General features: G+C 33.4%; 1 protein-coding gene across 6 annotated transcripts in view; it reads left to right on the forward strand.

Moving 5' to 3' along the window:
- S100PBP (S100P binding protein) overlaps positions 1-13,327 on the forward strand; it is a 33,349-nt gene that overhangs the window by 7,499 nt on the left and 12,523 nt on the right. For 5 of the 6 annotated variants that reach the window (XM_065930324.1, XM_065930325.1, XM_065930322.1 and 2 more), the window contains 2 exons: positions 144-232; positions 1,658-1,761. In XM_065930324.1, coding sequence (XP_065786396.1) covers positions 144-232; positions 1,658-1,761 — 193 coding nt within the window. The remainder of the gene's footprint in view (positions 1-143; positions 233-1,657; positions 1,762-13,327) is intronic. The other variant, XM_065930327.1, reaches the window with a different exon arrangement.

A 13,327-nucleotide genomic window follows, 5' to 3' on the forward strand; every position in this document is an offset into this window, starting at 1 on the left:
TCTGTTAGTACCTGGTACAGTAAAGTTCACAAGTATGCTTATGTAACCTTTAGTTCAAGAATATTTCCATAAGTCATATTTTTAGTTATTTTCTTATAACTAAGGCCATCTTTCCTTCTTCATTCCTTCTGCTCTGAAAAAAGCAGGATGTTCTTGACAAGGATTCTGGGAAGCTAAAGGTCCATGAAAAAAGACTAGGCAAAGTCATTCCTGTTCTGCAAGCCAAAACAAGGTAAGAATATAGTCAAATATTCTGGTTTCTGTTGGTTCTGTTCAATTGCTTTCTTACTCTCCTGAGTTTCTCCTTAGTGTGGGAAAAAAGCCCTGCGCCAGAAGTAAGCATACTTGAAGTTCTGGGACTACCAATAACTGTGTGACCTTGGACAGTCAAATACTCTCTGACCTCAGTTTCTTTGTCAATAAAATAAGGCTAATGATGCCTTCTCTGCTGCCTCATAGGGTTATTTTTAAGAAGAAAAAAAGACTTTAGTGAAAGCACTGTATAAATGTAAGATTTCTTTTCCTGTGTGTGGGGAAGCCTCTTCACAGGCATAGGAAGTTAGAATAACTTTAACAAAAATGTTAAGATATATCTATGTAGAAAATCATTTAAACATTTCTCCCAACTTGCATATATCTGTCCTTGGTGAAAAAATTTTATAGAGGTTGCAGATTTGGGTCACCTTTTCAGTCTATTTTCTTGTTGCCAGGAGATGGCAGTATCTCTACACGGGCTTTTTCAATTAGCAAAGCTACTTTTTTAGGTTGTGTCTTATGTGCTTCCTTACAGTGAGATTCTTTTTAAAAATTTGATTACAGATATTAAATTTCTTCAGTAGTACAGATAAGGCTAAAGTCCTTTGACTATAACCCCCTAGTCCCAGTTTTCTGGTTTTTTTCTCTTTGTTTTGTTTGGGTTACTTCAAGGAGCTTTGTGAGTTGCATACAATGAAAATTATACCAAGGTACACACAAGTCAGGCTACTTGGAGCAGTAATAAATTCACGATCTCATCCACAGACACTCAGTACAATATAATCAGCATGAGCAAAGGCCAGACGTTGTTTGTGCCAAGGTCACCAATGTTTTAATTGCCAGATCTAGCTGATTCTTTTTGGTCTTTATCTTACTCAATTTTTGTGTGGCTCTATGAAGTTAGTTGTTTCCTTACTAACCTTGAATTGCTCAAAATGCTTTCTCTCTCGGTGGAGTAGATAGTCTTCATTTTGCTATGCCTTGTTAACAGGAGGTTGTATCTTTTTTCTTCAGCTCTATACTTGATTGTAGCTTTGGATTACGTGACTAACACTGTCTTTTGTCATTGCATCTTAGTGTTTTGAGAGTTCATTGTTCTAATCCATCGCTTCCTTGGTGGCTCAGATGGTAAAGAATCCACCTGCAGTGCGGAGGTCTGGGTTTGATCCCTAGTTTGGGAAGATCCCCTGGAGGAGGGCATGGCAACCCACTCCAATATTCTTGCCTCAAGAATCCCCATGGACAAAGGAGCCTGGTGGGCTACAGTCCATGGGGTTGCAAAGAGTCGGACACAGCTGAGCAACTAAGCACACACAACCCATGAACAGTATGTGATTCTCTACAACGCACTGTCCTCATGCTTCTAACCGATTGTTTTTCCTCCTGTTTTGCTTTGATAAAGGACTAATGTTCCGACGTTTTCACCGTCAGACCTGGAAAAGCAGAAGCAAAGTTATCTCAGGAATGTCATTGCTCATATAGAAGACCCAGTGGATTCAAACCAAGGTAACATGGTAACCAAAGAATGGCCTATAAAAACTATGGTGAGACTTTTTTATTCCAGTGTGATATAGCTTAAACTGGGAGATCGTCTTGAATTTTTACAAATTGGTGAGAAAGATAATTTTCTTATCCAAAGGTTTTCACTTTAAGGTAGATTGCCTAACCAGATAATCCTCAACCTTGTTTGGCTAACTAGTTTTAGAGAGGCATCCAAGGAGACTCATACCAGTACATGAAAAGAGTCTCCCCCATGGTTGAGGTCTATAACCAGACATTTTTTGCCTGGGATTTTTTTGCTTCGGATTTTTTTGGTCTGAAAAATAGTAGAAATGACAATCAGGCACTGCTTAGTAATCATTGGATTTTTTTTTTTTTTAAATTTTTATCCCTGTTGCCTTCAACATTTAAAAGTAAAAAGCAGGTATTTTGGATACCATCTTGCATGTTGGCATCTGAATAAAAGCTCTTGGAACGGTTGACTACTGTTCAGATACTTCAGTCTGTGAGTTTTTCCTTGTCAATCAAAAGCTGTTGCAAACCAAAATGGCTAGATTCTTTCTCCAGGTCTCAAGAGACTATAGTTCATGTTTTTGTTCATCTTGAACTATTAGCTGATGGGAAGACTCCTAAAGGGAAGCTTGTAAATTACACTGAAGGTGTGGAGGTTAGAAAATACTGGTGAAAGAATTGCTTCAGTTCATATTCTGTCATCTTAGCTCCTTTCTCTATTCATTCAGCACAGTTTTCTCAGGTACTTTCAGTAGTGCTCAGTTTGAAGATAAGGGATTGAAAATGTAAAGAGTTAATGCAATATTGGTTAGTGTTCTAATAGAACTATGAATAAAGTGCAGTAGGAACAGGTTTGTGTTTGGGAAAGAAGAATGTCCTAAGCAGCCTCTACACAGAAGATAATTTAGTTCAGTTACTCTAAGATCTATTGTAAATCAGTAGGGAGGATTTTAGAAGGATTTCTGGCCAAAGATCCAAGGAGAACTCTCCTTTCTTTGACAAATCTTGAATTACTTGGTAGTTTTTTCTTTTTTGTTTTATAAGGCTATGAGCTAAAGGTTGAGAACTCTGAGATATCAGCCAGAAGAATTTTTACTCCAGGTTCTTTTATGTTTTTCCTCAGATTTCATTAAGCAGTCAGATGCACTTGTACTGATTGCTTGGCCCTCTCCTTGTGAGATCGCTTTGCTTGAACTAAAAGGATGTGTGAAACTAGAGACATCCCCACCCCCACCCCTGCTGTCATTGAAGGGGCAGATTAAAGGTAGTTCATCTATATTCAACCTCTGTGGAAGAGACTTGATCATTGCTCCCCTCTCTAAGGTGACTTACTTTCTCTTATATCTTAGGTAGTTGACAATGATGATATCCAGTCACATTTTCCTTTCTCATTTGGGGCATTTAAAAAGAAAATTTCATGGGAAGAGCAGTGAGTAGCTGCTCATATTACTGTATCTTTTCCAATCTCTTCCTCATTGACCAATCCCTCTTTCATTTTATCACAACAATCTATATCCCATAAGGGACAGCTAGAATAACTAAGAGAAAAGTCAGTTGCTTTAGTGGTTGGGAGAACAAAGTCTGGTCTAGAATTAACACCTGGGTTCATATCCTAGCACCACTGCTTACTGACTTTGTGACCTCGAGCCAGTAAAAACTCAGTTTTCTCATTTATAAGATGAAGATAACAGTGAAGCTTAATTGACATGAAAATTATATGTGTAAGTAGTAGTAGTATACATAGAACAGTACCTTACCGTAGGAAGTTTATTGAATATTTAGTATTATTAGCAAGAAATTGTGTCTTCTCATACTGAAGTTTTTATAGGTAAAATAATGTGATGTCAGGTATTTGTTTTTAAATCTAAAAACAAAGCAATATAAAAAACTCAATCTGAAAAATTAGAGAAAACAGCTTTACAAAAATGTTGATAAATGAAGCTCAGTGACTGTGACTGAGGGTGAGGGTGCTTATTATATGCTATTCTCTACTTTTGTGTATATTTGAAATTTTCCATAATAAAAGGGTGGTGTTTTTTTTTGTTTTTGTTTTTTTTACATGCACCTTTTAGGGAATTTCTTTTTTGACATCTTAAGAATTTTTGACATTACCAGCTACTCTAAAACCTTCATAGGCCTCCAGTGTTTTCTTCTGCCTTTCAGAAACCCAGTGTGATACTAATTTCTGTGTTACTTTCCACGCCTCAAAAATTTAAAGATTTTATATATCATATTGCAGGGGAGATATGGGCATATTCTTTCTCCTTTCTTTATATATGAATTACTGGGCAGCCGGAAGCAAAGAGAAGGAGCAGAGTACCTCCTGTCCTTTTTGAGATGTTTAGTGCTGTCTACCTTGGAAGGGTTTAACTCTTCAGGCCCCTTATTAGACACAGAGAAATAATAGGGGACAGATTCAAAATTAGTTCCTATCAATTCAATTTGATCCCTCTGCATTAGGTTAAATCATCTTTTTCAGTTTATCAGTAATTTGTATATTATTGATACAGAATATAATAATTAAATCATCCTTCAACTCCATTATTATAATATAGGTATAATCTCTTTGTAGTTTAGTGCCACGTGGGTCATTAATAGCATTTACAAAGAAATACATACCACTTCCTTTTTGTCATCCCCGCTAACAGATAATTTTATATTGGATAATAAATTCTTAGAGTTGGAAAGTACCGTTAAGATCTTCTCCTTAATCTCCTACCATGTAAATCTATGCCATATAGCTTTGCTAAAAGATTATTAAGCCTCTGCTTAGCATCTAATAGTGCAGAACTCGTTACCTCATGAAGCAGGCCATTTGTTGCTTGGAAAATTCTTTTTTATTTAATTGTAGTATAGTTGATATACAATGTTGTGTTAGTTTCAGGTGTACAGCAAAGGGATTTAGTTATACATATGCATATATTCATTCTTTTTCAGATTCTTTTCAGAAAATTCTAATTGTTAGAAAGTTAGTCCTTACATTGTGCTTCCTTATAATTTCCAGTGGTAGTTCCTAGTTCTGTCCTCTAGGATCACAAAAAATAACTACTCTCTTCCATTTACTTAATGTATTTAAGGACCTGTCCATATTAAATATCTCAAATTAAAGGGTTTTTAATGATTAAAAGAATCATATAATTTATTATTCCATCTTGATAAATTAGGTTATATCCATTTTCTTTTTTTCTTTTTTTTTTTTTGGTTATGTCCATTTTCATTAGTAATGCTGCAGTGAACATTCTGGTTCATAAATGTTTATGTACAACTCTTATTTCTATAGGATGAATGCCTAGAAGTGGAATTGCTGGGTAAAGTATATAAACATTTTTAAAACTTGTGTTAAATGTTACCAGATTGTCCTGCCCCAAAAACTAGTATTAATTTTTGTCACCAATTTGATAGGTAAATTTTAACATTTTGTTTTAATAATTAGGTTAAATATTTTTCACATGTTTTTTGGTAATTTATATTTAATCATAATTCCTTTAAATTATCTGATATCTAGTCTATTCCAGTTTTCTGAAAAATATCTTCTTATAAAGTGTTCAAGCAGGATCTAATGAAGGATCATGTGTTTGGTTATCGTCTCCTTAGTCTCTCTTAATCTGGGTCACTTGTTTTGTAGATTGTCCCTCCTTCTGAATTGTGTCTGATTGTTTCTTTGTGGTGTTGTTTAACTTGTTCCTCCATCCACTGTATTTCTTGTAAACTGGAAATTGGGCCTAGAGGAGGGATTAGATTCAGATTAAGCATTTAACATAAGCTGGAATAATTCATAGGTACCATTGTATATACATCCTGTATCAAGTAAGGAGGCACCATCTAATGACAGATTGGTCCACTGATAGAGATGCTAAGTTTGATCACTTTGTTAAATGTTCACTGCTACATCTTTCCATTTGAAGGTACATTTTCCCCTTTGTAATTAGTAAATTATCTGGGGGGTGATGCTTTGGCACCATTTGAAAATCCTTGCACAACTGTTGTTCATCTAATGGTTTGAACATTCATTGGTGATCTCTGTCTGAATTAGCTACTACACAGAGAGTTGCACAGGAAATGTTTGTTTTCTAAATATATCATTTCTTCTAGAATTACTAGTTGTTAATTCTTGTATGAAGAATTTAATGTTTTTTTAGTATCACTATTATGGTTTTTTTTTTAAAAAATCAGTATCTTCTAATCAGTTATAGTCATTACCCATTTTGTTGCTTAATTTGTTCCGATTTTGACCAATGAGAAATCCTTTAAGTGGGCTCCTATGTCTTCTGACATGACCCCATTAGTGTTTTTTTTATTGTGATTTTTAAAAAGTAACATAAGAGTAGGACATGACCTATTGACTAAACAACATCAACAAAATGTGAAATTTATCATCTTTAGCCGTTTTTAAGTGTATAGTTCCGTAGTGTTGTTTATTCAAGTTGCTCTGAAACAAATCTCTAAAACATTTGTCTTGCAAATCTCAAACTCTGTACCCATTAAAAAATAACTAACTTCTCCCAACATTCCCCCAAAGCCCCTAGTAACCATCATTCTACATTTTGTTTCTATGAATTTTAATACTTTATAGAATCATACCATACTGGACTTTTTGTGACTGGTTTATTTGACTTATTATAATGTCCTCAAGGTTCTTCATCTGTGGTATAGCATGTGCCAGAATTTCCTCCCTTATGGATGAATAATATTCCATTGTGTTTATAATATATACCACATTTTGTTTATCCATTCCCCCGTTTGCAGACATTTGGATTGCTTCCACGTCTTGGCTACTGTGAATAGTGCTGCTTATGGACATTGGTGTGCATACCTCTTGGAGACCCTGCTTTCAGTTCTTTTGGATATGTCCCCAGAAGTGGGATTGCTGGGTCATATGGTAGTTCTGTTTCTAATTTTTTACTTCCATAGTGTTTAACACAGTGACTGTACGATAGTATTTCTTATTAGTATTCCCCCTTCTTCCCCTTAGAGAAGGAAATGGCAATCCATTCCAGTACTCTTGTCTGGAGAATTCCTTTGACAGAGGAGCTTGGCGGACTACAGTGCATGGGGTCGCAAAGAGTCAGACACGACTGAGTGACTATCACTCACACTTACTCACTTCTTCCCCTGCAAATGCTCAGATATACCCAATAATTATCGATTCCTTTTAAATTATTTTCTGGAGACTTTCTTCCTTGAGCCTTCTGTTCTTCTGCTCTAATCTGTACTGCTTGTTCTCTAGGCCTGCTGCAGAGCTATCATCTTAGTATTTTCCTTTACTGCCCTTTTGGGTTAAATCCTGTTTCCTAAATTCCATTTCTTCTTCTTTCTTGATTTTTGTCTTAGTGAAGCACATCTTCTGAGAATTTCTTTTTACTTTTTTGAGAATTTCTAAGTAAGGGCATATGGGAAATAAATATGTGGGGCTCCTCCATATCTGAAAATGTCTTTGTCCTCATATTTGATTGATGGTTTGATAGAGAATTCTAAATTGAAAAGTAATTTTTGCTTAGAAATTTGAAGGCATACATCCAGTGTTGCTGTTAAGAAATCTGGTTTCAGTTTAATTTTTTAAAAATATTCATTTATTTGTTTTTGGCTACATTGGGTCTTAGTTGTAGCTTGTGCAATCTTTCATTGTGGGCATGGGCGTCTCTCTAGTTGTGACCTGCAGGCTCCAGAGCTTGGGGACTCAGTAACCCTGGGCTTGTGGGATCTTAGTTCCTGAGCCAGGGCTCAAATGTGGGATTCTTTAGTTGGGGCATGGGAATTCTTAGTTGTAGCATATGGGATCTGGTTTCCTGACTGGGATCGAACCCCAGACCTCCTGAATTGGGAGCATGGCGTCTTAGCCCACTGGACCACCAGGGAAGTCCCTGTAGCTATTTTTCTTCTTTCTTCCATTCTTTGTATTTTATAGACACTCTGTGGGCCTTTTTAATTTGGATATGTATTTCTCAATTTTGAGAAGTTCTTATATTTCTTTGATAATTGTTTCTTCTCTGTATAATCTGTTCTCTAAGAATTCCTAATAGTTAGATATTAAACTTCCAGGAACTGATCTTCTATGTCTCTTATCTTTTCTTTCCTACTTGTCTCTTTTTCTGTTAATATTTTCTGGGATATTTTCTATTATATTGACCTCTTTATTTTTACATTCACATTTATGATTTCCAAGAATTCTTTCCTCTTTGAGCCTTTTTCTTATCATATTCTTATTTTATGAATTAATTTCTTGTTTCTCTCCAGATATTTTTTCTTTTTTGAGTTATAATTGATGAAATACAATAAACTGTACAAATTTAAATACAATTTGTTAAATTTTGACATATGTAAACACCCTGAAACTAACTGCAACCAAAATAAAACTACTGTAACAGCCCAAAATTTCTTTGTGCCCCTTTGTAATTCTTCCCTTTCTGTCTTTTCTTGCTCCCTCCACTCCCCAGACCATCACTGGTTTGCTGTCATTTTATACACTTCTTTGAGCATGGCTTCTTTCTTAAAACATAATTATTTTGAAATTCATCATATTCTTGGTAGTTTACTCCTTTTTATTGCTGAGTAGTATTCCCTAAATAGCTATACCACAGTTTGTGTATCCATTCATCTGTTGATGGGCATTTGAATTGTTTCCAGTTTTTGACTATTTAATAAAGCTGTTATAAACTTTCATGTACAAATCTTTGTATAGATATGCTGTCAATGACAGGGTCATATGGTAGATATGTTTAACTTGTTGAGAACCTACCAAACTATTTTCCAGAGCAGTTGTGCCACTTTGTATACCCAGTGTATGAATTCCAGTTGCTACCATCTTTACCAAGATTTATTCATTGCTAGTATATGGAAATTCAGTTGATTTTTGTACATTGATCTTATCTTCTATAACCTTGCTAATTTCATTTATTAGTTTTAGTACCTATTTTGTAGATTCCATCAGCTTCTACATATACAATCATGTCATTAGCAAATAAATACATTTTTACTTATTCATTTCCAATTTGGATGCCATTTTATTTATTTTTTTTGGACTTATTGTGCTGGCTAGAACCTCCAGTACAGTGTTGAATACAGGTAATACAAGTAATTTGTTGCTGCTCTTAAGAGGAAAACATTTAGTATTTCACCATTAACTATTATGTTAGCTTTATGTTTCTTTTTGAATACCCTTTATCAACTTGAGAATGTTCCCTCATATTTAAGATCTGTTGAGAGGTCTTATTAGAAATGGGCATTGGGTTTTATTAAATACTCTATGTGCATCTGTTGAGATAATCATACAATGTTAGAGAATTACATTCTTTGATTTTCCATTGTTAAACCAATCATGAATTCCTGGTCTTATGCATTCTGCACTTGGTCTTAAAGTATAATCTTTGTAATAATAGCATTGGGTTGATTTGCTAAAATTTCGTCATGAATTTTGTCATGAGTCTATCTTCATAAGGGATGTGGTCTGCACTTTCCTTGTAATCTCTTTGTGTGGTCTTGGTAGCAGAGTAATGTTGGCCTAACAGAATGAATTGAGAATTTCCTGGAAGAATTTGTATAGAAAAACTGGTATCTCTTTTGGGGTGAACTTGGGTAATCTTTCAAGGAATTTATTGCATTTAAGTTGTTAAAATCATTGGCTCACAGTTAATAATATTCCCTTATAAAGCTTTTATATAGTATATAGTGATAGCTTTCTCATTTTTAATATTGATCATTTGTGTTTTCTGTCTTCTAATCAGTCTGGTTTATAACTTTACAAACAGTATTATTCTCTTTTTTTTTTTCTTTTTTCAAAACAGCCTTTTCATTGATTTTTTTTTTCTATTTTTTTGTTTTACTAATTTCTATTCTGATAGATATTTATTGCTTCCTTTTTTCTGATTACTTTGAGTTTCATTTGCTTTTCTTTTTCTAGTTTTCTTTAGCTGCTTGCTAAGATCATTGATTTCAGACCTTTCATTTCTAATTTAGTGAAGGATGTTAGGGGCAAGAGGAGATAAACTCATGCAATCGACCTGGTATGTTTATCTGGAAATAAGCCTTAACTTTTTCTTTTTTTAAATCAACTTTATTGTAGTATGTTTTAATGCAATAAAATGCACCCGTTTTAAGTGTACACTTTGGTGACTTTTGACAGTTTTATATACTTGTGAGATCATCATAGCAATCACAATCAATAAAACATTCCTGTCACCCTAAAATTTTCTCTTGTGCTCCATCCCAGTCAGTCTGTCCCTGCCCTAACTCCAGCTTTGGGAAAGCACTGATTTGTTTTTGGTCACTGTATATTAGATTTGTCTTTTCTAGGATTTCATATAAATGGAATCATGCAATATGTGCTCTTGTGTTTGGCTTTTTACTTGGAATAGTTTTTTTTAAAACAACAACAAATGACTTCATATTGTTGTCTATATCAATAGTTTTATACTTTTTCACTGCTGAATTTTTCCTTGTATAAATATACCACAGTTTAGTTATTTGTTGATAGACATTTCTGTTTCTAGTTTTTTGTTATTATGAATAAAGCATCTATGAACATACATATATGGGCTTTTTGTGTTAACATGTGTTCATTTCTCTAAGGTTAAATAATTAGGAGTGGAATTACTGAGTCGTTTAATATGTGTCTTTCTTATCTCTGTAAGAAACTTCCAAACTGTTTTCCAAAGTGATTATACTATTTTATGGCTTTTGTAAGGCAAAGTCTTAGGCCTTTTGTTGTGATTGTTTTGTTTTTAAATATAAATATCTAGTTCTGACATTAAAAAGATTATATTTTCCATGGGTTTAGTTTATTTCTGAATTGTCTGTTCTGTTCCATTGGTGCATGAGTCTTTTCTTATGTCAATATTACTGTAACTTTATAGTAAGTCTTAAAATTGTTTGGTCCTTTGGATTTCCGTAATTTAAAAAAATTTTTAATTTTAAAAAATTGACAAGTTTCAGCTTGTCAATTTGTTAAAAAAAAAAAAAAACCTGTTGGGTATTTCATTGGGATCATGTTGCATCTGTAGAGCAGTTTGAGGAAAGTTGATATTATAATGATTTTGAGGCTTCCAATATGATGAGGATCATGAATGAAGATATATCTCCATTTATTTCTGTGTTTAATTTTTTAGCAGTTTTTTGTGCAGGTCTTATACATACTTTGTTAAATTAATTTATAAGCATTTATGCTTTTTATGGTATTGTAAGTGATAAAATTTCTATTTCTAGCTGGTCTTTGCTACCATATACATACAGTTTTGTTTTGTTTTTTTTTTTAGTATTTATTTACTTTATTTGGCTTTGCTAAGAAGAGGATGACAGAGGATGAGATGGTTGTGTTGGTTTTTTTTACAATTGGTTTTTTATGTTGAACTTAACATCCTACAACCATGCTAAATTTTTCTGGTAACTTCTGGTAACTTTTTAATAGACTCCTTAGACTATGTTAACATGACCTTATCTGCAAATAAGGACAGTTTACTTCTTCCTTTCCAATCTGTAAGCTTTTTATTTCTTGCCTTATAGCACCTCTAGTACATTATTAGGACCTTTAGGACCTCTAGTACATTAAGAATGATACATTAGATACAGCTTTATCATAGATACTCTTTATCAGGTAAGGAAGTTCCCTTTTTATTAGTAGTTTGGTGGGAGTTTTTATCATGAATAAGTGAACTTTGTCAAATGAATTTTATTTGAGCCATGTGCTGTTTCTCTTTTTTTCCTGTAATATGGTGTATTACATTTATTGACCTTTTTTTGTCTGTTAGACCAACCCGCATTCCTGGGATAAACTCAGTAGGTCTTGATGAATTATCTCTAGTCAATATGCTAGTCTTTTTAGGTTTCTTTTTTTGTCTTGTTCATGAGGAATATTGGTCTTTAATTTTTCTTGTATGTGTTGTCCTCTTCTGGTTCAAGTATCATGGTGATGCTGGCTTCATAAAATTAGTTGGGAATTGTTTTCTCCTCAGTTTCTGTTTGTTGCAGGATTGGTATTGTTTCTTCCTTTATATGTTTGGTAGAATTTACTCATAAAGCCTGGAGTTTTCTTTTTGGCAGGGTTTCTAACTATAGATGTATTAATAGTAGATATAGGGCTTTTCAGAATTTCTTTATCGTCTTGAGTCCATTTTAATAATTTGTCTCTTACAAGAGATTTGTCCTTTTTATCTAAGTTGATTAATTTATTGGCATAAAATTATTCTGAATATTTCCTTATTATTTCTTTAATTACTGTAGGATCTGTAGTGATGTTCACTGTTTCATTTCTAATATCGGTAGTTTGTCATTTTTTTTCTTAAATCTAGTTAAAGCTTTATCAATTTTATTTTTCCCCAAAAGTAAGTCTTTAGTTTCATATTTCTATATTATTTTTGGCTGTTTTCTTTTCTTCACTTTATTATTTCTTTTCCATTAACTTTGAGTTTAATTTGCTCTTGTTCTCTAGCTTTTATTGTGGAAACTTAGATCACTGATTTGAGATCTTTCTAACTCCTGTAAGCATTTAAATTCTCAGATTTCCTTCTAAGTGCTGCTGCTAAGTCACTTCAGTCATGGGCCATCTTAAGTGCTACTTAGGTGCATCTCACAAATTTGGTGTGTGTTCATTTTCATTTCGTTCAAAGCAATTTCTAATTTCCCTTGTGATTTCTTGAAGTGTGTTGCTTTATTTCCAAATATTTAGGAATTTTCAGCTATCTTCCTATTATTAATTTTCTAGTTTAATTCTCTTATAGTTAGAGAATATACTTGGTGTGATTTCAGTCCTTTTAAATAAACTGGCTTACTTTATAGGCAAGCATATGGTCTATCTTGGTGAATGTTCCATGTGTACTTGAAAATGTGTATTCTGATTTTGGTAAAGTGTTCTATAAATTTCAATGAGGTTTTGTTGGTTGATAGTGGTGTTCAGTTCTATATCCTTACAGATTTTTTTATTAAAAAAGAAGTATTCATATCTCTAACCCTAGTTGAAGATGTTTTTATTCCTCTTTTCATTTCTGTCATTTTTACCTCATGTATTTTGAAACTCTGCAGTTTGATGCATAATACATTTAGGAATAGTATGTCCTTGTGATAAATTGACTCCTTTATCATTATGAACTCTCTATACTCTTTGTAATATTTCTTGTTTTGGAGTCTTATTTGCCTAATATTAATATTGCCATTTGAGCTTTCTTTTGACTAGTGTTTGCATGGTATTTTTTTTCATTTTTTCACTTTTAACCCAGCTATATCTTTGTGTTTAAAATGGATGTCTTATAGACAGCATATAGTTAGGTCTTGCTTTTTTCCCCTAGTCTTACAATCTGTCTTTTAATTCAAGTGTTATTTCAGTTATATTTAATATAATTATCGTATGGTTGGATTTAAATCTAACATTTATCACTTGTTTTCTGTTTGTCTACCAGTTCTTTCTTAAGTCTTTTCCTGCTTTTTTTGAGTATTTTTAAGTATTCTCTTTTATCTCCATGCTTGACTTACTACCTATACCTTTTGTTTTATTTTCAGTGGTTGTTCTAGGATAGTAGTTTTCAAAGTTTTTGGTCTCAGGACTCATTTGCAGTTTTACAGATTATTCATGCTC

The sequence above is a fragment of the Muntiacus reevesi genome, chromosome 3 (assembly GCF_963930625.1).
Source record: "Muntiacus reevesi chromosome 3, mMunRee1.1, whole genome shotgun sequence".
In the NCBI taxonomy this organism is placed as follows: domain Eukaryota; kingdom Metazoa; phylum Chordata; class Mammalia; order Artiodactyla; family Cervidae; genus Muntiacus; species Muntiacus reevesi.